At 34.6% G+C, this 27,662-nt stretch overlaps 1 protein-coding gene across 8 annotated transcripts in view; it reads right to left on the bottom strand.

Moving 5' to 3' along the window:
• The window catches only part of LOC143225216 (roundabout homolog 1-like), a 200,333-nt gene that overhangs the window by 107,465 nt on the left and 65,206 nt on the right, over window positions 1-27,662 (bottom strand). Inside the window, exon 1 of one of the 8 annotated variants that reach the window (XM_076454233.1) lies at window positions 6,406-6,532. The exons of the other annotated variants lie outside the window; for them this stretch is intronic. Coding sequence (XP_076310348.1) covers window positions 6,406-6,472 — 67 coding nt within the window. The 5' untranslated portion in view covers window positions 6,473-6,532. Of the gene's footprint in view, window positions 1-6,405; window positions 6,533-27,662 lie in introns of those variants that run through there. 8 annotated transcript variants of the gene reach the window in all.

The following is a 27,662-nucleotide window of genomic DNA, read 5'->3' as shown; positions in this document are numbered from 1 at the left end:
TTAGGTCACTGTGCACTGTCTGCTTATAGACAAATTTACCAGTTTTCATCTGAAGAAGACAGAGGCCCTTCAGAAATCTAGCATGCACGCGTATAATCAATGATTCTGTGGCACGTACACATTTAATGTTTTCTCAGGTAGCAAAAAACCTGTCAAGCCAATCTTCATCAAGTTGTCACTGTCGACTATCTTACGATTTTCATGGCGGAGATTTGGTGTTGTAAGCCCTCTATAAGGATATACTAGGGAGCAGTAATGGCCCTACAACGTGCACAGAAATATTTGCTTTTTATACTCATGTAACATGGCGGCTACTGTCTTATGTTATGTAAAAAGACAAAACCGTTCGAAATAATGTAGAAGAAAGTGTTTCTCTCTTAACAGGCACTAAATGACAGGCATTATATTAATGAGAAACGAACCGCATTACATACGTTTTATAGGGACTTGTTACAGCTATGCAAGGAACTAAAAACAATCGAAACAAAATGCATCTCAGAACCAAGTTGGTTCTTAGATAATTTGTTGATAAATAGAATCAAGAAGTATTTCACGAGTGAAGTTGACATGAGGCAATTAATGCAAATTCAACATATTTATAATTTAATAACCTGAAAAACCCGATCAAAACCAGATGTTTAACGAATTGTCGATAAGGTCACTAAATAAACAATAATAACACATGACTTTTCATTAGAAAAGCCTACCAGTGGCTCAGTTGTATGTCACGGGTTTCGATACCCGTGGTGGGCAGAGCACAGGTAGCCCATTATGTAGCTTTGTGCTTAATTCGAAACAACAACAACAACAACATCATTAGAAAAGAATAACGATATTAATGTTTATGAAGTGTTATTCAACACGGTATAAATGTGAGTTTCGATAAACAAGCATTACTGTAATTAGTAAATTACTTCAGTCTCAAACGTTGGTCTTACATGTCATTATTTATCACTTCAGTTGGAAATTCGGGGAATATTACAACAAAGACAGCTCTAATAGAAATTTCACGTTTTAAGGGATAATTTATTTTACGGAGTCTTTATTACTTATTAATTAAATTTTTATTATGTAGTTTGTCAATAGCTCTAGAGATAAAAATGCAATGTGGGTTAGTTCGCCACCACACCCAAACTAATGTAATGGAGTCTACGTATATGCTAATTTGTAGGATTGTCAAACCTCGAATCTCATTGCCAGAAGTTTGGAAAATGTTGGAAATATATGCCTCAAGTTTAAAACCCCTTAATTTTGCAGTAATTCTGTATCTGTGGTTAGCGTTTTAACTACTGCACGTTCGGCAACAAAACTTGTAACTTAACGAATAAAGTACATAATATTAAATATAGACCTAGACCTAGAAGTAGGCATATGTCGGTAACAAGCTCGGAACTTTACGATTACAGTATTTAATATTAAATATAGATATAGACCTACAAGTAAGCGTATGTCAGCTTGTACGAAAGTTAGTATTAGTGTTGATGCTATCTTAATATGAATCATAACATTTTAGCAACAGAATAAAAACCCTTTAGTTTTAGGATAATTGACCCAGACTGTAAAGCGTAACAAAATACATGTTCTAAATGTAAACCTCACTCTCAAATGCAAAAAATTAAAACCCAATCAAAATAAAAGCCTCAATCTGCATTCATAAACAAACATGTAGTTATTAGAACAAAGGATAAGTCTTAATCACTGAAATGAAGGATAAGTCTTAATCACTGAAATGAAGGATAAGTCTTAATCACTGAAATGAAGGATAAGTCTTAATCACTGAAATGAATAAACAAAAACACGGCCAGAAAACAATCTCCAGTTCACGAGAACGTGTAGTTCAGATATGAAATTTCAATTCTAGGAAGAAAACGAAACATTTGATAAAAGATCGCAAACAGTTTATTTTACAAAGCACAAAACAAAGGACAAAACGTTAGTTATGACAATGAAAACCATGTTTGTGCCAAGTACTTCTTGCTTCTAAGTTAATTTTTTATGCCAATCAGACATGTTGCATGCATACAGTCAGTATTGATAAGATTCTGAGGTATTTCTAATCACTATACTGAAATAGCTGTTTCCATGGCGACTTTTGTATCTCATGTCATTCGACGGGATACGATGCGTCTACTAAGAGCGTCGGATATAAGCTCGATGTGAGTTAAGTCCAGTGAGCATGCAGACCATTTTATTTGGTCAGATCCCTCACCAAGGAAGGCGTCAACCAGCTTAGCACAGTGGGGAAGGGTATCACCATCCATTAGACTGCGGTTGTGTCAATTACATCAGCATATAAGGGTAATGAGATTTGTCCTTATAAGGTGTAGAATTAATTGTACCAAGCTACGAGATGCTTATTTCTGTCCACACCGTACTCTTCAGCCCCTCAACCAAGTGCGTATATTAAGATGGGAGTTAGATCTGTTTCCAGGTTTTCTCCGAATACTTGTACTATAAGCTGTGAAATATAATGCTACTCCATATGACGTTGGACCCATGACTCTTTTGTTCTTCGCTGTTGCCAAAATGAGACTTATTGGAAATTTGACATGCAAGTTGATCTTGCAAAGTTTATTTCTGACGTCTTTTTACTGAAATTATGTCAAGTTACAACTGTAGACACCTCACGTAACCTCGGAGCAGTCACATTGTGATTGTAACTAGTAAGAATTGATAAATAATAGCCACCTTGTGCTCTGAAAAATGTTTTTTCTTGCCTAGACATCCGAACAACTACATCATTGATTTGTAGGCGCATCGTATATTTTGCTATTTTTACTTAAGATAATTGTGAAAGTTTGTCACAGGCTTTTATGACTCTAATAGTCAGCTTCTATTTTTTCGATTCTTCTCCGCAACAGCAAAACTTCCGGATGGCGCCTTTAAAACCACGAAAACCGTAGATTCAGTAAATCACTTCACTTTGATAGATAAGACAAAATTATGAGAGGCCACTCTATATAGCATCGTTCGAATAATCAATCATTTGCATTTTCAGCTTTAGTTACTGATCACGAAGTACCTGATTTGCATAACAATAAACTGAAACGAGTGACTGATACTATTTTATAAAAATAGTTTTTATCTTGTATTAGGTATCATATAATAAATCTCATTTATCCTTTGCTTACTTTGTGCAGTCTGTGAGGTTAAAAAAATACAAAGGTACCAAAAGGTAACGTTCAAATACAAAACAATCTAAGTAAGTTCAAATATAAGACAAAATCAGTCTTTATATATAATTTCATCAGGTAAAATTGATTATAAAAATAAAGTATCATAAATATATTACTTTCAACGCAAAATGAAAAATACTTGTCGAAGTATACAATCTTGAGAAAGGCTCCTAATGTATCACTCGTCTGTTGTACAAATTGCTTTATCTTGCACGGCGACAAATTTCGAGCAAAACAGATAAATCTGTTTCAAAAAGAGAAAATATATTTTTTGGTTCTCGTGTCTGCTTGTTTCTCCCGCCATGCTGTCGCCTCTGTCACCTGATAACTGTTAAAACTCGCCAGATAAGAACACGTGCACTCTTGCCTGTAATACTTCTTGAAATCACCCCTACCACCAGGGGTCCTTCTTTTGTGATACCCGTCTTACTAGTATTATAACACTGATATACGAGCGATAGTATACGAGTTCATGTTGATATTAGCAGATTTGATTCCGTATTCTTATGAATCAATAAGAGCTTAAAAAAGGAAGCAGCAATGTCCATAAAAAACTGACAAAATGTTATCAAATATCAGCACGAACACGAAATTACTTATCTATCTACGATCCATCTCCACTTATCTATTTATATGAATGTATCCGTCTGTCTGTCTGTCTGTATTTGCCTGTCAATAGTTTCACGTATATTACAAGATAAATAAACAATGGAAATTTAAAATCCTGCAAATAGAGATTATAAAAGAAAGTTATCAAACAAGGCTGGAGGTACTGTAGACGTTATTTATTCAGACTACAAACCTCTATTTCGGCTCCATTCTGTTACCTGGAATTACATATCGTGGTTCATGATATGTATGCTTTACAAATAACATATTCACCAGATAATATTTTAGGAAATCAGAGTTATAAAAAAGCACTGTAAAACCACAACTCGCTTCTTCTGATACTTGAATGGGGTAAGATTTTTGTTTTGTTTGGAAATTTCGCACAAAGCTACTCGAGGGCTATCTGTTCTAGCCGTCCCTAATTTAGCAGTGTAAGACTAGAGGGAAGGCAGCTAGTCATCACCACCCACCGCCAACTCTTGGGCTACTCTTTACCAACGAATAGTGGGATTGACCGTCACATTATACACCCCCACGGCTGGGAGGGCGAGCATGTTTAGCGCGACGCGGGCGCGAACCCGCGACCCTCGGATTACGAGTCAAACGCCTTACGCGCTAGGCCATGCCGGGCCTGGGGTAAGATACGAAACACAGTAGACAACTTGGTTCCGAAAGTTACAGCTTTTAATTTGCTATACTATGTTCGTGTAATTGAAGCATAAGGTTTCAAAGCATTGATTGTATAAGTATACAATGTTTAATGTTATCGGTATGTTTTTCTTATTACAATACTTTTGCCAAATGTTTTTGCACTTCGAGAGTATTGTACAACTGTATTTTGATGTTCTTTCACGTATTATTACAGACACTACAAATCATTAATTTACTGTTATACGCATAGATTAACTGAGAGAGGCAGCGAACTACTTATCACGTCAGTTGAAATGGAGAACTTATGGAAAACGTTTGGGTGCACCTGAAATATCTAAATTATATCGAAAACGTAACAAGTGTTTAACTACAGACGGTTGCAGTATCAATACAATTACTGTCGTAGTTTAAGTTATGACGAGAGTATAATTTGTTTGTCTGATTTGTTTTTGTTCTTTTTGTCATCATTCTTCTTCCGAACACTTTTCAATCGACTTCCATTCCTTCACTTCTCTGTGATTGACTTTTGACTTTTCAGGGTTACACCTCGTTTCAAGAAGATCAGATGTTTTTTTCATATCTTTCATTTAGACATTTTAAAGGATTCTATGTGTATATTTGGCGGCTCCTGAGGTATATTTACAGAAATGAGAATAAAATTGACACAGATATAAGTTTTCATGTGCCCAACACAGTGACTTACAAAATAAAAGTTGGTTTTACCCATTTTGAGTCAATTTTAGAAGGGTTTAGATTTTGGAGTTTTGATCAGTTACTTTGCCGTATTTTGATCAATTTATATTTTTGATACAAAGATACTTTTTTACAGTTCCCAAGTTGTGATATAGACGACTTTTGATATTTCTGGTATGAGCATTGACCGTGTTGGGATTACGTGGTAGACATGTTGAATACGCCCGCACGTGTTGGCCTCTTTAATATCAAAGGTATCTCAAGAAAATACTGATACAGTGAAACATCAACCAAAACGAGTTTACAGATATTTTCGTGCAAAGAGAAACGTGAGATTAGTTAGGTTTGCTTGTTTTAGCATAAAAACATACATTCAGCTATTTGCACTCTGCCCACCACATGTAGAAACTTCGGATTCTAGTGTTACATTGAAATATTACGGGGACAAGAAACATAAAAATATTAAATAGGATCTATATTAAATTAATCAAATTGGACCTATGTAATTTTTATTAAGCAGGATCAATATACATTTTGTTAAGTAGAATCTATGTAAGTGTTAGTAACAGGAAAAATAGCAGTAATTCGGAAAGCAGGCTTAGCAATAGTATGAAGGGAAGAACTCTAACATTGATTATTTCAGTTTTTAAAATAAATTTACTTTCTGATTTGTATCCGTCAGTCTTTCTGTGTGCACTGTGTGTATGTGGTGAACAGGGTTTTCGTTCATTAGCGAAACGTCGGTAGGAATTCTAGAAAAATCAAATAGTATATGGTAGGCTTGTTTAGTAAATTAAACAAGTAATTTAACATCACACTTGTAGAAGCGGGTGGTCTATTAGTTGGGTATCATGCCAGTAAAACCACGCTATTAGTAGTATTTTATTCGTACGAAATGTTAACACTTTGACTTATTTGAATAAGGTCAGTTTAAAAAGAAAAAGCAGTTAACGTGTCTTCATGCTTTCGATATAAGATTAAAATCCATTGAATTAGACATTCTCTGTGGACAATAATATTTTTGTTTCAGGTGGCGTTAACGAAACAGCACTTAATACTATAAAAAATGTTAGTGTGTTATTTGAAACTAAAACTAGTAAAGGTAAAGATGGTTAATTAATAGCTAATAGCTATAATATATTCTACCCTGGAGAATTATGTGAGTCAGTTAGCTGTACTGTGTATTTTAATTCATTAGAAACGAACTTCGAAAGTCAGAACAGAATATTAGGAGAATGCGAATTATCATGCAAAGCTAAAAACAAACCATCCAAACCTAGACATTGGCCAGTAATGGTCATAACATCAGGCTTTAAACGATCGCTTGTAGTCTGTTGTTCCATTTTTCGCTCAAACAAACCAGCTGCGGCCCAAGAGCTCTAGTCTCACCCGGAGCACGACTGACGCAGTGACAAGTCATGTCACGTGCCCTGCGTGGGCAAAGCTCCGCTAGTGTATCAATCATAATTACGGTTCTATTTTCTGAAACTAGCCAAGTGTCACACCTCGGCCGGCATCAGTTGCAAAGAAACAGGTCATTCAGCTGTCCAAACAAGCAAAGTGCCAGCGATACACCACACAAGAAACAAAGTGGGGTAAATGGAAGAGAAGCGCTATGTTTGCCTTTTGACTCAGTTAAACTAACGAATACTTACCCCGCTATCAGTTCTTACTGACCGTTAAAGAAACTTGCCAAACAGCCTTACTGTACATTTTATATCGTAACTAACTCTTATCCTGCATTAGTCAAGTTCAAAATCATCATAGCCTCATAGCTTACCATATAACAGAAAAAAGAACCAGGTTACAGAAATAATACTAGTAACTCTGTCATTGGTAGACATAAGTCATTGTAACTTCACTGCTTACCATACAATAGAAAATAAAATAATCGAGCTGTAACAAATATGGTAGAAAGGAACAACACATTGATTCAATTTCACTACTAATGGTTGTTACTATACAATATTTTAGAATTAAGTTAACAGTATTGTTAGTATTCACTTCACTTGTTTTTATGAGTGTTTTAAGTTCCATGGATCAAGGAAACTATTGAGCTAACTTATATTGAGGAAGCGCAGATAGAGCTCGTGTAGCTTTGCGCGAAATTCAAAGCAAACCAAACAAATAAAAACAAACAAAACAAAGTTATACTGGGGAAAGTGCCAGTATTGGCAAAACTCGTTTGAGTTGTATTTTTTATTTACTTTAAAACAATGAAATAGATATAATTTTGGAATATAATCAAAATACCCAATTCACTCTCGTCAGTTATTGAAACGAAAGTAATTCTCATTTTCTCATTTTTTTTAGTAAGTGATTTGCACGTGATACATCCTCAAAATACAGACTGGAGTATCAAGTCCAATTGTATAATACCACAAAAATAAATAAAAATTATAGCTAATTAAAAAAAAAAACTGGTAAAATATCCGTGATTAATTTTTGTCTTGAGTGAATGAATCAGTGAACAGAAATAATTGTGTTCGAGGACAGTTTAGCTGTCAGACAGTTTCAGATATAAAACAAACAGAATCCGCGTTCTTACATCAAATACTAGTGAATAGGTCGTTTTTTCACTGTGTTATTGTGCTGGATTATTGATATTCAAGTACTTTACTCCGTTACCATACAATAAAAAAAATCTTCAAGCCATAGGTGTGTTAGAGAAATGACAGTCAAATTTACTATTCGACCAGTCAAGACTAGCTCAAGAACTAGCTGCCTTCCTTCTAGTCTAGTTTGTCAGTTCGAAACTAGTAACGGCTAGCGTAGACAGCCATTGAGTAGGTTTTCGCGAATATGTGGGAAAATAAACTTACCGATTTTCCGGTACACATTCTTTGGTCATATCTATTGATCGCTCGACACAAGTTCGTCATGATGCCGCTCGCCATCCATCTGCTGATATTAGCTCAATGGTCATATCATGTCGTGGTCTTGTCGATATTGGTCATTCGGTACTAGTCCGGAGGTTATATCGCTACTGATTCTCAGGTGTGAGTTCAACAGTAACATCACTACGTGTATAGTAATTGCCACAGATAAAACTAAGCCAACATCTATTTCTGAACCGCCTATTGTAACATTCTAGTCTGATCATAATTTCGGTACATTGCTGGTGATAACGTTATGGTTAAATAGAACAGGTGATATCACCAGAGGTAAAGCAGCAATAGAGGGGTGGAGGTTTATTTGCCATATTTTCCTTATGTTCCTTGCACTTATCTCAAGTCTTTGTTTTCCACTTTCTACTGTTTAGTATTTTTCGTTACATGGTTAGACACCCATGTGCACGCCCGATCTGCCCTCTATGGGTAGAATTTTTCCGCCGTGATTATGGAAACATCAAACTTCTCTTCTTACTACATGAAGACAGTTAAACATTTGAGGCAAACTTTGGATCCGATGAATTGTAAAACTAACTAGTAATAAGAGAGAATTTTCACAAACCTCTCGTCACGAATAGTCTCTGTAGATATCCTGTTCTAGATAATTTTGAAATGTCCTGAAAGTCTTAGCTTAAAATGGCCTTTGTAAACTGTTTCAAATACATTATCAAAGAAGAAGTGCTGAACTTTATCAAGGTTAGTTTTAAATGTTAGAACTTAACTCACGAACACTCTAAAAGGTGCGAACGTAACAGCTGGTCGGACAATCTGACAGTCCAGTTACCCACGTGAGTTGCCTGCGTTTCTGTATCCAATCTATCATGATCAAGACGTTCCTGTTTATAGCTCTTGCAAGTTATATAGAGTAAGAAGGTGTTCGTATATTCCCTTTAACATTAACACGACAGAAACTGCGTCACTTAAAAAGTCGATAAATCAATAAGTTCAAATTTAAAGCATAAGAATAATCAGACAAACTAAGCTTTCTTAAAATACGATATGTCGATGTCACCAATCCATCATTTTAAAGTTTAGCTCAAAGTTTTCTCATCATTGTCCCACACTGTTGAAACATCTCTCATATTTATCAGTTGGTACCTTTGGACCAAGTTAAGATTGACCAATGATAATTGCGTGTTTTAACGTTAAAGAGTTTCTAATTCTTGACTCATTTTATTTTATTTACAAAATATGATCCGTCCACGGTGGTAAAGCAGTATTTCTGCGGAGTTACAACAATAGAACTTGGGTTGAGTAACTTGTGGTGGGCAGATCACAGGTTTTTTGTACAATTAACAAAGGCAAATATGTCATGCACAAAAGAAACATCCACAGAACTTGAGAAAGATGACGTTTTAGTCATGTAACCAAGAATAAATTACACGTGATACCGGATGGGTTCTAAATGTCAACTCACACTAAGTTAATAATTTTTATTCACCATCTATTAGGGACGTAACACACACACACACATGCATACCGTAAATAAAATAAAAAAAATGACGACAATAACCATCGACATAGCCGAGTAGTTAACGTTTTATGGATTGAAGATCTGCAGTGCGAGTCACCATATAACACTGAACACGCCTTGCTGTAAGGGCGCTATAAATTTGACAATTCAGTTAAGTTATTCGGCTAAGTTTAGCCGCACGATAAAAATTGGTGTTGACGACTGGTTACTCTCCCGCTGGTCAGAAGTTCCAAATTAGAAATAGGTACACCTAAACCCTCGGGGTACCTGTCTTGGCTGTCTAGCTCAAATATCGCATAAGGTTCCGTTGACGATGAAAATACCAATATCCAGTTACACATCATACCATCCATGTTATTTTTTATAGATAACGCTGTCCGTCAGTGAAAAGTAAGTACTTTCTTCATATTATACATATAATAAAACGACTTTCTACGCTGTTTATCTTTTATCTTTATAACTTTTCTGCATTCCGTGTATGTTTATGCTACCCGCAATTATACTAATGTTAAAAATGACTCGACAATTCAAAACCAATAAAATACATAAAGTATACCAGATATAATACTACTAATGAATATGGAATATTTGGTACTCCTAAAGTAAGGTACTATAGGAGTAAATAAAACCCTAAATTGGGTTTTAACCCGAAGGTTTCTAACCCGTGCAATTACAGTGTTTAACATGCACTAACTACTTTGTCATATTAAACTTTGAGGGAATCCTGTTGTAGTTGAACTGTACAATAAGAAAACTTTAGTTGAAGCATTAATTGATTGTATGAATGTTTATATTAATCTTATCAAATAGATTCCAAAGAACTAAACTATATACATTCTGAATGTAGTTATTTCTTCCGAAACTTCTTTCAACTAACATTTCTAGGGATTAATAAAACATTTATTCTAATACCGCACGATTTTGTTCTTTTAAATGCTTACCAAAGGCAAACATTCATAAAAAGTAATATTTACTTGTTGAATTTTGCTCGGGAACTGACGGGGATATTAAAGTAAAAAAAAAACAAAAAACATTTTTTTTTCATATTAGCGCGCTCGTGTCCATGAATTAGCTTGATGACGTCACCAAATCTTGTTTCTCAGAACAAATCACATCTTGCTCAGACTTGTGTAGAGCAGCAAAAGACTGATAAACTCTGGTAACAACACTATATTACTGAAGAAATAAAGTTCGAAGTTCAATTCCTATCAATACCTTAATACTACCTGTCGACTATACTTACAGGAGGCATGTTTAAGTAATCAAATGTAGGTACGGTAATTCCTCGAAAACACAGCGAAGGTCCGAATCTGACAAGTATTTCCTCTGTCACGAACCTAAGCCGTCGGCTTTATCCGCAAAGGCTTAGAAGTTCTCAGGACCTATCTGTTACAAAACTTTTATTGGTTTTGTTCTTATTTGTCCCGAAGGTTTCTAACCCGTGCAATTACAGTGTTTAACATGTACTAACTACTTTGTCATATTAAACTTTGAGGGAATCCTGTTGTAGTTGAACTGTACAATAAGAAAACTTTAGTTGAAGCATTAATTGATTGTATGAAATATAGTCGTAGACCAAAACACTCACAAAATTGGGGTATTACCGCTGGTGGAGTTTCTAAAAACTAAAGAATGACTACAAACGATTTTAGCCTTAAAACGTATAGATTCTTCGGGAAGTTTCGGTTCATTATCACTTCTAACGATGTTAAACAGAATAACTAACATAACTGAAAATGTCAGATTAAAAGTTATCTATAGTTAATCCTAATTCCTGTTATTTTGATTGGTTAATGTTATTTTCGCGAGAATTATTGGTAGGTAAAACGTTAGTGCATTCACGTCGAATGTAACTTGTATGATAAGAACATATTGCGAGAATGTGTTCAAAAGAGACCAGGAACTGAAGATACTTATTATTGTCAAATTCAAAATAGTATAAAACTTATGTTCCTCATTGAAATGAAGTATATTAATAAACTTGCCATCGAGGCCTTAAAATCTTCCTTGTACGGAATGGTAAACAGACATAGACTAATAAAAAACTTATGGGTACTAGTTAAATTTGAAAATACCTGATCATACTTCATGAAAAGGCCAATTAATTTTACATCCAATAATTTAAAGTTTATCATATTTCAGATTGTTTTTTTTTACATAATATTCACTATCATAGCTTACAAGATTCCTGTGTCTGGGTTATGAAAGCAAATGTTCTATGCACTCTTAAAAAGTTAGGCCTAATAACGAGGTTTAACAACCTTAAATAATGATAGCTAAGAAGGATACTATTGTGCGTACACCTCCATATGTCATGAAAAAATTGCGGATCATTACGTCCACACGTTCTTGCAAGGTTACTGAGGAATATTTGTATACGTTCTAGAAAGTTTATTGAGGAATACTTCACACTTTTCGGCAAAGTTGGAAATGAATAGTTCTATTCTTTCTGACAGCATTAATGAGGAACGCTTCCTTCATATGTTCTTGCAAGGTTACTGACATCCGTACAAATTATTGTAACAAATGTGCAGTTTCTGAAATATAAACATAACTTAGAAGTATCTAAAATACTATGCTGGTGGACAACTTTTTCACAATCCGTCATCACGAGCTAAATATAATATTTAAGTACGATATTTAGAATTCTATAGGCGTTATAATGTCGTTGTTCAAATGGAGTTATTTCACAGTTCATTTTAAACCTACAGTAATCGGTTACGGAAAGGCTTGTTTTCCGCCCATATTTCATTTGCCAAATATTCGGGTTACTTACTATATGTAAGTATTCAAATGGTCAACGATACGTATCTAAAAGCTTCCTTTCTCCTCAACATGGAGACATTCAGGAAAATTTCAACTTAATCCCCGGCGCTTCCATTAACTACACGATTAGATAAATTTATCGTACTCGTGAGGGTACGCCATACACCCTAGGAGAGAAAGCTGTTCTAGCAGCGTAATAATAAGCTGCCAATTATGGTTTTGCCACTGAAACTTTAGGCACTTTTTCCGTATAATTAGTTGGCCGAAACAGCGAGAGTTCTTGTACGTCGAGGTGTTACGTTTAGCAATAGCGGGAGTTGCTGGCTTACTTTTGATGGCGTACTGATGTACCTGTCTGACTCTAGTTCTAGTGTATACCTGATTTTAATAGTTACCTAATTTATTTTTGGTTCTTCTCTGATTATTTATCTTTGTTAAAAAGCACGAATGATTTATTTTTAGCTATGTATTCTAGTCTGTTTGTAACACATATACAATCAAACCCACTGGTAGTTACTAGTTCTGATAATGATGTCACCGAAACTAGCCGGTTAGAATAACCAATGAATATTTTGTCTTTCGTTATGCCAAAAACATCATTTTGTTTTCTTTTCTTTTCATTCCTAATATAGCAGCTATGTGAAAAGAAATCGTCACGCTACTGTTTTTTACTACTTATATAACTTGACTTATGATGGTATTGTTCATTACTTACATGACTTACGCTAGTAAGTCCACTCCTTGCATAAGTTGCCTTACACTACTATCGCGTACTATTTACATAACTAACGCTACTATTATGCAATATTTACATAACTTATAGTACTTTTGTACTCACATAACTTATGCTATTAATATGCACTACTTGCACAACTTGACTTACGTTACTATCGTACACCACTGGACAACTTAAGTTACTATTGTTAATTACTTAAATAACTTATGCTGCTATTGTTCGCCACTAACCCTTGTGACACTTTACAAACCTACAGTTATATTTACACAATCATTGAATCTGTTTTATAACTCAATATAACCAGTTGAACGATATCTGATTTAGGATACAATGATCACCATTTTGTCTGCCCTCACATATTCACTGAAAACATACCAAGCCGTAACAATTCTTCCTTCCAATATTTTTGAAGACTGACTACACTTGAAATGCTTATAAAGAATGATTTCACACAAAAGTAAATTGTGCATCCACTGTCTTATGTCAGTTTGTAAATACTTTTCCTTTATGCATCCACTGTTTTATGTCAGTTTGTGAATACTTTTCCTTTATGCATCCACTGTCTTATGTCAGTTTGTGAATATTTTTCCTTTATGCATCCACTGTCTTATGTCAGTTTGTGAATATTTTTTCTTTATGCATCCACTGTCTTATGTCAGTTTGTGAATACTTTTCCTTTGCGATGCCTTTTATTTTTCCATAGTTTTTATGGTCTTAAATTCTAACCTGTATATTCATTGATATAACTCTTAAAGTTTCTCTTTCAGTCCAAATTGTATTAGTCTAAAACAGTGTAAGCTATACTTTTCAATTATAATCATATATTCTAGAGCATATTAATTCCAGCTTGTAACAAGATTAAAATATAATGTCCATTCCAGAGCCCTAAAACGTATGGGAACAGAGTTTGAAATGTTAATACATCTTTGTTTTCAGTCTTATTAGGCTCTTCAAGCTGTGACTCACGCTATAGCTTGTGATTATGATTCTTTATCAATATTAGATCTACCGCACGTATTCTACAATGCTAAAGAAAAGAAACAGGTATGGTATATTTCAATGGCGTTATCATACTCAGTTTATGAGACGATTTTTTTTTTTTGGTGTTAGAAGTTGAGTTATTTATAATTGCAGACGAAAGCTCTAACAACATTTCCTTCCCCATAACATGACAACAACAAATGAATAATTATATAATAAAGTGTTAATAAGCTTTGTCATTCTCTGCACTTAAACATTAATAAAATTGAACGTAGCCTAGTGGTTAGTGTGCCCGTAACGTAATTCAGTGGATTCATGGTTCGCAAACCGCACTTTAGAGCCGAGGTTGCGTTATAACAGTGACGGTCAAATCTCAGTATTCGATTACAATAGAGCAAGAGCTAACAGAGGGACTGGTAACTAGATACCCTCCGTCCATTTTGTCAGTTTGAACGATAGCACAGGTAGCCATTGTTCAGCTGCTTGCAAACATTCTAAACCATACAAACTTAACTTTCATTGAACCAAGTTGATTTAAGCTGAGAGAAAGGAGAATATGTTTGTTACACATTTGACAAATAGTTAAACATGAAGAATAAACGATGAACATAATAAACGCTGTTTTAAATATCAATATTAACTATTTACGTTACAAATATCTTTGGTTGTTAAGTTTTAAATCCCCCGCTGGTACTGTCTACGGATTTACGACACTACAATTAGGGGTTTGATTCCCCTCGATGGACTCAGCAGGTAACACAAAGTAGCTTTTCTATAAAGAAAAAACACACACACACACATACACCCTTAAGTTTTTGAGAACTAGAGAAACTTCATTCATAATTATAGCAAAACGCGGTCTTCACACACAAGTCCTAGTTTCACATTCCAGCACTAAATCTTTAATATGATTACCTTAAATATATGTAATTTGGCAAATGTATTTAATTGTTTAATTCAACACGTCAAAGCGGAAACAACGTATTTGATCAATTAACTTCACTTAAATCTTTTGTTTTACTGACTACGATGATCACAAATGTTGATTAAATGCAGAAAAATTCGTGTTTCAATTTAGAATAAAAGTATTATTATTGTTAATTAAGAAGAATTTTTTAAAATTTTCAATTACATATGTGGCTATGCTATAAGAAAACACATATATAATCAGATTTTCTTTAAACTTCTGGGTCCCTCAATGGCACAGCAGCAAGCTTAAAGACTTAAAATGTTAAAGTTCGGGGTTCGATTTCCTGCATTGGACACAACATATCGCTAAACTTGGCTTTGTTTTGAACCAAGCAATCTAGCTTCCTGGTATGTCCGAGGTAAGACATACAGTTCAGAACACCAAAATTTTAGTTTCGATACCTGCGATGAACCGAGTACAGATATCTCACTGTGTAGCTTTATGTTTAAGAATAAACAATCTGAAACTAAAAATCTTGATAATCCTATGTTTGTAATACTGAAAGTGTCATGTAATAATTTTCACTTACTTACGATTGTTTATATATTTGAAATTAAGCACAAGTTTAGACAATCGGCTATCTATGTTGGAGCCACCAGGGGTATCGAAACCATAATTTTAACACTGCAAAGTTGTAGGTTTACCATTGTAACTTGAAGAATAACTCCTATACATGAACCCAAAAATTTGGAGTTTTAAGTATTTAATGCTTTTGAAGAAGAGAGTACTTTTAAAATTCGAGAAAAACAACAACTGAGTGGCCGCTCAGTAACAGGGACTAGTTTAATTAACTTAAAATTAATACATTTATTACATAAATAAGTTTTTGCATGCATGACAAAAATTTTGATATCAAGTTTGTATTTTGAAGAGCCCCCAGAGGAAATTCCACTTGAAATTCAGTTTGTAATCAAACCGTGAATTTTGATATCTGTACTAGGAAAACGATACTAGATGCCAGTTTTGAAACACTATACAGAAGTTATTTTTTTAAATAGCGGATGCAGTTGATTCAATAAATGTTCTGCAAAAAAGTTCAACTTATAAGTAGTTAAAAACATTGTAATTCTGAAGATGAAATTCTGTTTGGATGATACAACCGGCAAAATATATTACTATGATACGAAAAACGGTAATAATCACATTGATACGATGTTTATGTTAACATTGAAACCATACATTTTGATTATATTGTTGGAAAATATGCCAAGAATGTCCATAACAGCTTGTTTTTCATTTGCAATTTCTTTAAGCGCCAACTACGCTAACAATGTTTATTTCCACAGTATATTATGCATCCGTAGATTTATAATAAGTCAAATGTTTTTACTTACATGGGCAAATTTTCATCTAGCGCCCCAAAATTAATTACAAATTAATCATAAAGTAATATTTCCACATGTACATATTACTTAAAACAACCATAAAAGTCATACATAAATTCCTGTTTAATATCATGCTAAATGTGGGAGAAGGTTATAGAACTGAAGCACCGTGTTTGTTTGTTGATTTGTAAGCATACAATATTGAATTTTGTTGTTGCTATATCTAGTGTAAGTTTTGTTTTCACTAATGGAAATATGTTAAAATTTATTTATTTATAATATTCAAAAACATACCATCAAGACAGTTGATATAATAACGGTAGTAAAGAAGCACAATGCCAGATCTTGTTAACATAATATTCATTCTTTTTGTACGTCCTAGACATTTTAATTATTACGCTGATCATTGACTACTTTAAGCCTAATAACATGATAACTGTGTTGTCAGCCGAAGGACCCTTTGCAATTCACACATTTGTATACTATTCTGTTCTTGGATCACCCTAAACACCGAAGATGTTACCATAAATAGTTTATGATTAGAACTTCTTTTTTAAATGGATACTGGTTGAAAAGCTGTGGTTCATTTGTTGACAGAACTTCTCTGTGGTATGCAGGGGTTTACAGTGATATGTAATTTATTATATATTTAGAGATACCCATGTAAAATGGCAGAAAGAAATGTTTTCACATCCATCTTCAGGCATAGTATTTCCTCTCAATTCAGTAGGCCACCTCTGGGTAGTAAATGTAAACTTAAACTTAATGCTACGTTCCCCATGTCATAAAGCACACCGACATATTTAAAGTGTCATGTTATAACAAGGGTTTTAAAGATGATATTGATGAACAGAATTATGTGGAAAACAAAAAAACGTTCAAGGTGATGACCCTTATAGATGGTATGAAACCATATCTTACCGCACTGTATCTGGTTGTGATATTTATGCAGGGCAGCATAAATGTTGCACATGTGGCAAGCAGGATTTTCTAAAAATGTACCACATTCCCTGCTGAGCCCGGGAGATGGTGTTTTTATCAGTTAACTTTTAATACGGATATTCCAATTTAAACACGTTTCTTTATCGATTCATTAATAAAAATGATACGCTATTATCCAGTTCAGCTGCAGAAAAAGGGCTTAAAATACATGAGTTGTTATCAAGTTTAAACTGCAACATTTCTTTAAAATTCCACTGAACTGAATTCTAAGCATTTAGCCAACATGTTATCTTTGTCAGTGAGGGGAAAAAAAAGAAGAAGAAAAGATATATATTTTTTTCACGGGGTTTGAACACATAACAAACATGTCAGTTTTTTCAAAGATCGGTGAAACCGTGTATGCAGAAAAGCGCCAGCCTAAACACGAATGACAAGGTCTGAACGAAAATAATCAAGCCGTTTCGTATTGCAGGGTCGGGATTATTGTACTGGAACCAAACTAAAAAGTGAACAGACGGGTGGTACGAAACGAAAGAACCTACTACGAACAGTTACAAGCAACCCCACAAGGCCTCGAGCTTCGCTCATGCTTTCATGTGAAGTCTTAGAAGTTTTCAATGTTCAGTGGGACTTTCAAATACAGTCCTCTGACGACCTTGTACAAGGTTTGGCTTCACGCAACGACGGAAAGTCCCAGCTGGAGATCGACCTGTATAGATAGATAGCGGGAGATGATTCTATGTAGAAGATTTGATTGGCTACAATGCTTTCTGTCATGTCACAAGCTAAGAAGGAAGAGAAGAACAGGGGGAGTTACTGAGGTACTCAAATGAATAGAATAGAGGGAGAACTGGACAAAAGGTGTCCTCTTGTGCAAAAACTACTGAATGCGGTCCTCGAACACAGGGCACATAGGACTCAGCGTAGCTACTCAGGCGAAATCGGCTACGGTCATCTATATACGAAATGGTTCCTTCATTAGACTGACAGAATGAAAAGACTGTTTTTCACCACTTGTCCGGTCGTAAGTAGAACAAGCGCGTTAGGCTATCACCCTCATGAGTCGCGTGACACTGGCGACTATAACTAAATCTGTGGGAACAAGGAAAATTTGTTAAAATGAAACTAGCTAATGGTTTTGTTAGACAGTGTTATAGATCTGATCTACTTATGGTATGCTGAGACAAACAATATTCGATTTCTGATTTTTGATGACGAGAAATCCCCTGAAATAAAAATGTGCTTCAGAACGGCTAGTATGGGTATTAACACTTTTACTGATAAGCAGAGAACAACAACGTTTCGATCTTCCTAGGTCCTGCTGATGTGTCGAAGAAGACTGGGTCGAACTCATATTGAAAATACATGTCATGTATGCAATGAATACCACAAAAATATCTTTAATCCGAAATATCATTAACTGACACACGAGATAAAACTGAATATGGCTGATATGTAAATGCTTAGTTCTATGATTTTTTTTTTTTACATTTATTTAACCATAACCTCTAGCTAGCTGTATTACGTTTTGATAACGAGGCTTAATATCGTTTGATTCGAACTAAACGTTATCTCTCAGGATAATTTTTAATAGAAATATTCCTGTAAGAGGTTTGCCAAAAAGAAACAAACAAACCCGGTTTCTGCAATTTAAAAATATTCCATAGGCTTGGTCCACGCTAATACAACGGTGAGTCTACGGAGTTACAACAGGGGTTCGATTCCTTTCGGTGAACTCAGCAGATAACCCGCTGTGGCTTTGCTATAAGAAAACACACACTCCATAGTCTTTCAAACTAATTCTCAAAAGAAATGAATAGTTCTTCTTTTGCTTATAATTTCACATTAATGTTTGAGTGAATGAAAATAAACCGTTTTACTTCTCACAATTTGTGTTAGTTAGGTCAGTGCTAATTAAAGAAGCGCATTACAGTGAACGTTCAACTGGAGTTAATGAAAGTGACAAAAACAATTTTCAAAATGGTGGAATTTTAAACTTCACGAAAAATACCTCATTACGCACATCTCTGCTTTCAGTACATTGACTTACCAACACGCATAAAGTGTAAACTGTAGCTTTTCCTTTGTTCTTAGTAAGGTAATTTACTATGAAATGAGGGTGTAAAACATGTCTATTTCTAGTTGGTAGTGTATTAAATCTAATCTAGTTCCCTCTTTTTTTGTGAAGCGATGTAGAATAGACAACCAGAATGAATTTATCATATAATTGATGGGTTGGGAGCTCATTTAGTCTGAAGTCGTAATGAAGTAATTTGCCTTTAGAAAAAGATACAAAGGAAAGACTTAGCTATGCTCGTTAGTGGTATTTATTTGTTGTTGTGTAAATTTATTCTTGCCTTTTAGTGATTTCATGTGTACTTAGCGCACACTTACACACATATAGATAGATCAATAATGTACGTGCTCCCTTCAAAATGTTTTAGCACGGCAAAGAGGAAATGTTCTATTTTTTTGTAGCTTTGCTATCTAGAAAGGTTTTATCATACAATAGACAGCTACACATTCTTTTAAGGGAGCTTTGAACACAGTATAATCAAATTACAACTTAATTTTACTAAGGAATTTGAACAGTGTAATCTTGATGATTTGTGAACCTGTATTGCTGCTTATTTTTAAATAGTATGTAAATATCCCATTTCATGTCAGTAAACCGGAGTGGTGATTATTTTGGAACATATCCATCCAGTTTCATGTGATGAGAAATTATTATTATTTTGAAAGCCAACCAGTCTCGCGTTTTGGTAAATGTAGAATGCTGGTTATTTGAGAAATACCCATTTTCATATGAATCGAAATGTTGGTTATATATTCACAATATTTACTGCCGTTAGTTGAAACATTAAACGACATTTCTTCTGTAAGTTTGTGTTAAGATGTATGTATGGGAACATGTCTTGCTATATTGATTATGAAAAAATTAAGTTTTTATCTAAGGATATGTAACAAGTTCAAGATTTATTCGTTATTTTAAACTTGTAGCTCCTCACAACCTTGAGTTTGTTGAATATTTTATTTTAAGTTTCAATATTGGCGAAAGCTAGAATGATGATTTGTTATGTAGAAAGCTAAGGCATTTACTTTCACCTTACGAATAGGGCACGACCTCACCTGCTTTTAAAAATGTTTTCTAAGTTATTTTTTTCACCAAACTAATTGTAGGCCCATGACTTTGTTATTTACCGGTTACCTAATAACATATGAGTTCCATGCATAACGTAAACAAAATATTATCAATATTGCAAGTAATTCAATAACTACTGTTGTAATTATGCATCTTAGAAAAAAATAAGTGATTACGTAGTATTGTTTTCCTAACTTATTATTCTGAGTGTACTAATTAAATGCAATATGCAGACTCCACTGGTAGTACACCATATTATAAAAGTCCATTTTAAAGGTTACTGATAAAACAACGCTTCAGCTACAAAGCTAGAAACAAAACAGCTCCAATGTTTACATTTAGATTGACGGAAATATTCTTTGTCTCTCCATTTCTGTCTTCAACGTTATAGTTTTATCACACCAACTTTATTTTATTTAAAATTATTTTAAATGTACATTTCCTGCAGAAGCAGTATTTAATATTTTTGTATATTAGTCCAGATACAAATGACTCTATTGTGTATAGATTGTTTTATAGCTTGTCAATGATGTAATTACCTGTATAATAGCACGTGTTAAGTAGCGATAATTCGTTGTTTTTGTGCGATGGGTTTTAAAAAAAACTAACAAACCCTTCAAAATCATAAAATTTGGATTTTTAGTACCCTAATTTGTATTTCCTAATCTGTAGTCTTTGAGCTGGTTCACCTATTATGGTTTTGATTATAATGTCATATTTGAAGCTCAGATCGTTAATGTATGCCTTTTCCCTTAAAACAACACATGCTGGCTTATAACGGTGAGCAACACATGCCAGCTCATAACGATGAACATGATGAACGATGAAGAGCACCAACAAAGAGTCAGTGAAACATCTAACATATAATAGTCAGTGAAACATCCAACATCTAATTGTCAGTGAAACATCCAACATCTAATAGTCAGTGAAACATCTAACTAGACCATTTTCACTAAATCAGTGAACAACTCTCCCTTTTTTTCTTTAATATTTCCTAATAGGATTTTAAAGCGCAATCTTCTACATTAGCACCCCATTTTAAAGCGTAATCTTGTACACTGGTTCGCCCATTGGCTCATCAGCGGTAAATTTGCAGGCTTACAACGCTACAAAACAAAGTTTTCTTACCAGTGACGGGCAAAACAAATACCATAGCCCAATGCGTAGTTTGTCCATACCAAATAAATATGCAGAGAAGTTACTAAGTTTTATACATTGTAGCCTGTAGATTGACGAGACAGCTTGCTGCAAAATGATAAAGTTAAGCCAGTCGAATGTGTCTATAAAATTATTCACGAGACTGTTTTCATTTGCTGAGCTACACCTATTGGATATTACCTTTAATTTATCTTAAAACTGCACAAATCACAATACTAAGAGTAATCTCGAAGAACTGACGTTTGATAGTTTTTTCTGTGCTTTTATTCAATTAAATGTAAACAAAATTCATATTTCGTAATATTTAAACATTATCCATTGCAGCTAAAACAGAAATTAGTTATGAAAATCAAAACCCATTTTAACAGGACATATTCTCTTCGCTATTCAATGATGTGTTATTTACAGTGACTGAATGGTCCTTTGAGAATTATTATGTGGACTGCACTACAAAAATACAGTTTTATGTTTTACGTATCTTACAGGAATTTCAAAACTATCTTAACCATTTGAAACATTTTGAAAGATATGGGGAGGGAGACTGAATTAGAAACTTTTGCTCATTTTTCTAACTAGATACGAATAACCAGTCTCATGTGAACTGAAACAATATTGTGGAAAGCCTTTACGTTTGAACAATATAACATAAGATGTTTGTAATAAATGTTATATTCGTATGAAAGAGTCGCTAAGAGAGAATCGAACCATGGCTCCTCCTATTTTTCTCTAGAATATCCTAATCTAGGCCTAAATGTGAAGGTACATCTTAGAGATTGTTTTGTTACCTAATTTATATTCAAATATTTTCTCATTTAACTGAATAGATTCTTTCAAGCTGGTGAGGATAAGATCTTTAATGTGTGACACTACTTGGATGAGCAACTCATATTGTCTTGTTGGACAATGTGTAGCGCCTTAGTTCAAATACGAGCCTCAGTGTCTAACGCTTGGCAAGTTTTTTATTTCGGATATTTTCTGACTTGATTTGTTCTATAAAAGTTTCACTAGTAATATGTTGTGTTGACAAACACGCGATCCGAACGGATCACTTGTATAAAAATCCAGAGGAAATTGCTTTCGCTCATGCTTTAGTAATACTTAATAATATCAAGACTTAGTTCTTCTGAGTTGAATTGATGTAAAACCGAGTGGTAATATAATGGGTACAAACTTTCATATTTTAATGCCGAATCTGTTAAAAAAAAATGGGAGCACTGTACAATCATCATGAGTCTCTCGTAGAAGTCCTTCATCAGGTTTATGTTGTCAATCAACAAAGTTACGATTACTAGCCACCATTTAGTCCTTACCACCTCTGAACAACTTCCTTCGCTGTCTTTCTTTTCTAATCCAATAATACATTTTTCTTAAAGCTCAACATTAAGATTTATGTTAAGCCCGGCATGGCCAAGTGGGTTAAGGCGTTCGACTCGTAATCCGAGAGTCGCGGGTTCGAATCCTCGTCACGTCAAACATGCTCACCATCTCAGCTGTGAGGACGTTATAATGTGACGGTCGATCCCATTATTCGTTGGTAAAAGAGTAGCCCAAGAGTTGGCGACGGGTGATGATGGCTACCTGCCTTCCCACTAGTGTTACTCTGCTAAATTACAGACGCCTAGCGCAGCTAACCCTTGAATAGCTTTGTGTGAAATTCAAAACAAACAAGACTTATGTTGATAATAATTAAATGATAGGCGCGTTTATGATATTCACTAAGCTCCATATTTACCAGTATGTTCCAGTATTCCACTTAAAGTAACAACTAACAAAATATCTGGAGAAATACTATCACATTCTACTTTTTTTTTTCTGTATTTCCCAATGAAAATCAAAAGCTGGAACCTTCACGTTTTCTCTCACACCTTGCGTGGCCAGATAATTATCTCAATTACCGAAATGTCACGCCCGTACCTTTAGGGATGCCTCACGGATAACTGGGCTATGGGGAACCGAAAGCTCAATCTAAACCCCACTGTGAAGACAAATTATTTTACTTTACCTAGTTAACACAAAGATAACATTTTATTACATATGATTGTCAGTTTGATTACTTCTGATAGTTTTTATCTTGACGTCTGCCATGTACCTTTCTCAAACGTTTCATGCGAGAAAGAAAATAAAATAATCAACAGCTAACACATTTTTCATTCTGCCAGAACTTTTCCGCAGTTCTTGTATGAGCAAATTTATTAATTTTTTTAAAGTTAGGTTTCAGGAAGTGGATTACGTTTCTTTCATTGTCCGTGGTAGTGTATACTCATTCGATCAGTAACATTTATACTCCTAAAATAAGCGTGCTCTTGTTTGCATGTAAGCGTGATTGGCGCACTGTACTGCAAAAACGAAAGTCCAAGGCTCAGTTCACGATATATGGGTGCTACTAATTGGCTGTACTTCTGTGCTTACCATTTTTAACTTAAAGATGACCATGACAAAATCTTGTGGAGTCTCCGTGTCGTATAAGATGCTACTTAGGTTAGATTCGGTTTGATTCATTTTGAATTTTGTGCAAAGCTACACACGAGGGCTATCTGCGCTAGCCGTCCCTAATTTAACAGTGTAAGAATAGACGAAAAGCAGCTAGTCATCACCACCCACCGCCAACTCTTTACCAACAAATAATGGGATTGACCGTCACATTATAACGTCCACACGGCTGAAAGGGCGAGCATGTTTGGTGTGAAGGGGACTCGAACCCGCGATCCTTGGATTACGAGTCGAGTGACTAAACCTCCTGGCTATGCCGGGCCCTTTAGATTAGGGATACCCAAACCAATACATATTATTTTATATTGAGGAGGTATTTTACTGACGAAAAATAAAGTTATCCGATACGGCAGCGGTACGTTTACAGACTTACAAACCCAAATTCCGGGGTTTTATTCCCCATGATGGACACAGCAGATAGCCCAATATTTCTTTAGTGTAAACAGAAAAACAAGCGAAATAAAATATAACTCCATCTATACGAAACAATTAAATGTATTGATCGCTAAGAAACTGAAATATCCATTTCTGGCTGATAATTTCGGTGGCAACTGAGGATCCAGTGTATGTAACCATTATGCATTTCAAACTTTTAAAATATTTTTTACTGTATATAATATAACAATAATTAGTGTTCGAATACCTGTCGCACCAAACATGCTCACCTTTTCAGACGTGGGGGCGTTATAATGTACGGTCAGTCCCACTATTTGTTGGTAAAAGAGTAGCCCAAGAGTTGGCGGTGAGTGGTGATGACAAGCTGCCTTCCCTCTAGTCTTACACTGCAAAATTAGGGATGGCTAGCGCAGATAGTCCTCGAGTAGCTTTGCGCGAAATTCAAAAACAAACAAACAATAACAAAATATTTTCTTTTCTCAACTGTAACGATGATTTTTCTTCCTAACTCCATCATAGTTAATTCTTCCTGAAGATACTCCGTACTGTTATATAATATACTCAGTAAATTATATTCGCTAACTTAAATTATATAAAAATATATATTTTTAGTGTTTTAGTGTAACTTATGTTAGTTTTCTTGCGTTCTAATGTTATGGTCAAGAAATGTCGACTTTGGAAAAATACAATCACCGTATTGTTTAATTTACCCTTTGTTTTCATTTGTAAAATAAATCCTAAAACAAGATGGGTCATAAATCACTACAGCCTATTGTTAATGTTCCTAACCGTCCACTAAATTTACGTGTCTTATCTTCTTTTCACTTATGGTGCTGACGAGTGGATAAGACATGGTGAGACAGTAAGGAGCCCAGGCTTATGGGTGTATATAAACGAGTCTTGCTGTGAATCCTCTAAGCTAAGTAAACACTGTAGCTTGGTATCATGTTTGAAAACGCCATGGTGGTACTACAGTGCCAACCCCTATCGAATATACGAAAAAACACTGAGTAAACCGTGGCTCGGGTTAAGTGGTTAGCAAATACTGTTTACCTTGACTTTTGTCAGCATTTTTATGCGATGATTTAAACGTTCTAGCAAAAAAGAAATAAGCTATGGAGTTTTTATGTTTAAAAGAAAACAGTTGTTTGCTTTTGTCGTTTTTCATGTGATACCACGAAACTGACGTTAAGTAATATTCACAACGGTTTATTTAGTAATACCCAAGAAGCGTTGTACGACTTAGTCTTTCTGAATTGAATCGATGTGAAACCGACTGTTAATTCACTTTCCAATAAATCTTACAACACATCGTGGTCGAGCTGGCTCTCCATTATAAATTACATAACGTTTGAATTAAAGCACAGTGCAACACCTGGAGCATTAAACACATTGTTAACCAACCAGTATTGTTCAATATTTTCGTTAACAATTCTTCTTTTCCGAGTGGTGAGACACATTACACAATTCTTATCCGTGAGTTAGAACATATTATGAAATATTCTGAGCCATAACCGAAACAATTTAAGACTACACACCAAGCCTTGAGCTTAATATAAACGAACTTATTAATATGATATGCTAATAGTGTAAATACTGTGAAATTCTGAGTCAACTTGAGAAACAGTTTTATGTAGACCGACTATACATTAATTCTGAATTAAAATTAAAACAATACTTTATAACGAAATAAGTTATTTTGTCTTCATTGTGAACAAGTTTTACAATTGTAAAACAGATTTTCGCAGAAACAGCTGCAAGATAAAATCACGATTTAATACTAGCAGTTTTTAGAAATCCAAAGTTCGAAGATAAAGTGGGCTCCTACGGTTCGGTTATGGTACGACACACGAAGGATATTTGAAATAAGAGTATTAGGCCTCCGGTGGCTCTACGGTAAACCTCAAGGCTTGTAACGCTAAAAATCGGACCGAACACATGCAGTCTATTGTGTAGATTTGCGCTTAACAACAAGTAGGAAGAATACCGTGCATTTCACATCTGTTAGCTGACCAGCTCTGCAGACGTACATGTTTGGCTATATGTATGTGAAAGTTAATTAATAGTATGATTATACGCTGTGATTTTAAAAGAATATTCCATTCATTACATGCTTTACTGATAGTTTTACAGCATTAAAACTTCAGGACGTTCGTCATCTTTCAATCTTTTCAAATGATGTCCTACAGACATAAACGTTTCTATAATAGCACATTGTACAAAAAACAATTAGCATTATAAGAAAAAAGATCCACAAAAAATTATATTTACAAAATCTTTTAATCATTTTAAGGATTTCAAATTAGTATTCTGATGACCTTTAGTATGATTATCGCTTCTAATGTCGATGAATAAGGTATATTTACAACGTAAAGCCCAAGTCAATTTCATAGATTTTAGTTAGTAAATACTCATGTAAAAGTAGGATATGTACGGGCTTGAATTAAGTAAATACTTCTACCCTAACTTTTTAATTCATGACTTGCAAACGGTTATAGAAAGCTGTTTAGCAACATCTGATACATTCCGACAGGAGTTACAGTCATCAGATATTAGTAGTCCTGCCAGGGTTAATGATTATCGGTTACTCAAAAGAGAAAGACCACCCGATAAATCATGTCTGAAATAATTATTATGTGCTACTCATAAGAACCAATCTTGGAGTTAAGAATTGCAGGTAAACTATAAGTGTCGGAAGACTTGAAATGACAGTTGGTAAAGCATATCAGCAAGAAAAATGTGAACAGTGAATGGCCGTGAACACGGCTAACAGCAACGATTCTTAATCGTTGGAACAGTGCTTGGTAGTAGTTATAACTTTCTGTTTTATGACATTGTATATTTTGTACAAGAATTGTGTGTTAAATTAGCTACATTTACTACAGAGCTTGATGATAATTGTATACGTGTATGCCACTAGTGCATATAAAACTATTAGAGGCGCTTTTACATCACAGTAAAAGTAACAATTATATAAAAGTTTATTATTTGCATGAACCATAATCTATGAACTTTTGAAAATCAAGAAGTTCCACATGATGTAAACAAAAGTCGAGCACGTAATTTTCTTAAAACCTTTTAGTGCTGTTCAACACTTGTTTAAATATGTGATAATGGGAAAATAATGTAAGGTGGAAGAAACGGCACTGTTTGAATGACAACTACAACATTCGTGACAAACACTCCAGTATTCAGCCGCTGGTGGGACTGCTTGTTTAAGAGAAAGTGTATTTATGTTTGGGCTGAAAAGACCTCTCTATAT

This window comes from Tachypleus tridentatus, chromosome 9, assembly GCF_004210375.1.
Source record: "Tachypleus tridentatus isolate NWPU-2018 chromosome 9, ASM421037v1, whole genome shotgun sequence".
Lineage (NCBI taxonomy): Eukaryota > Metazoa > Arthropoda > Merostomata > Xiphosura > Limulidae > Tachypleus > Tachypleus tridentatus.
Note: the sequence above shows the minus strand (reverse complement) of the source record. Positions and strands in the feature narration are given on the sequence as shown.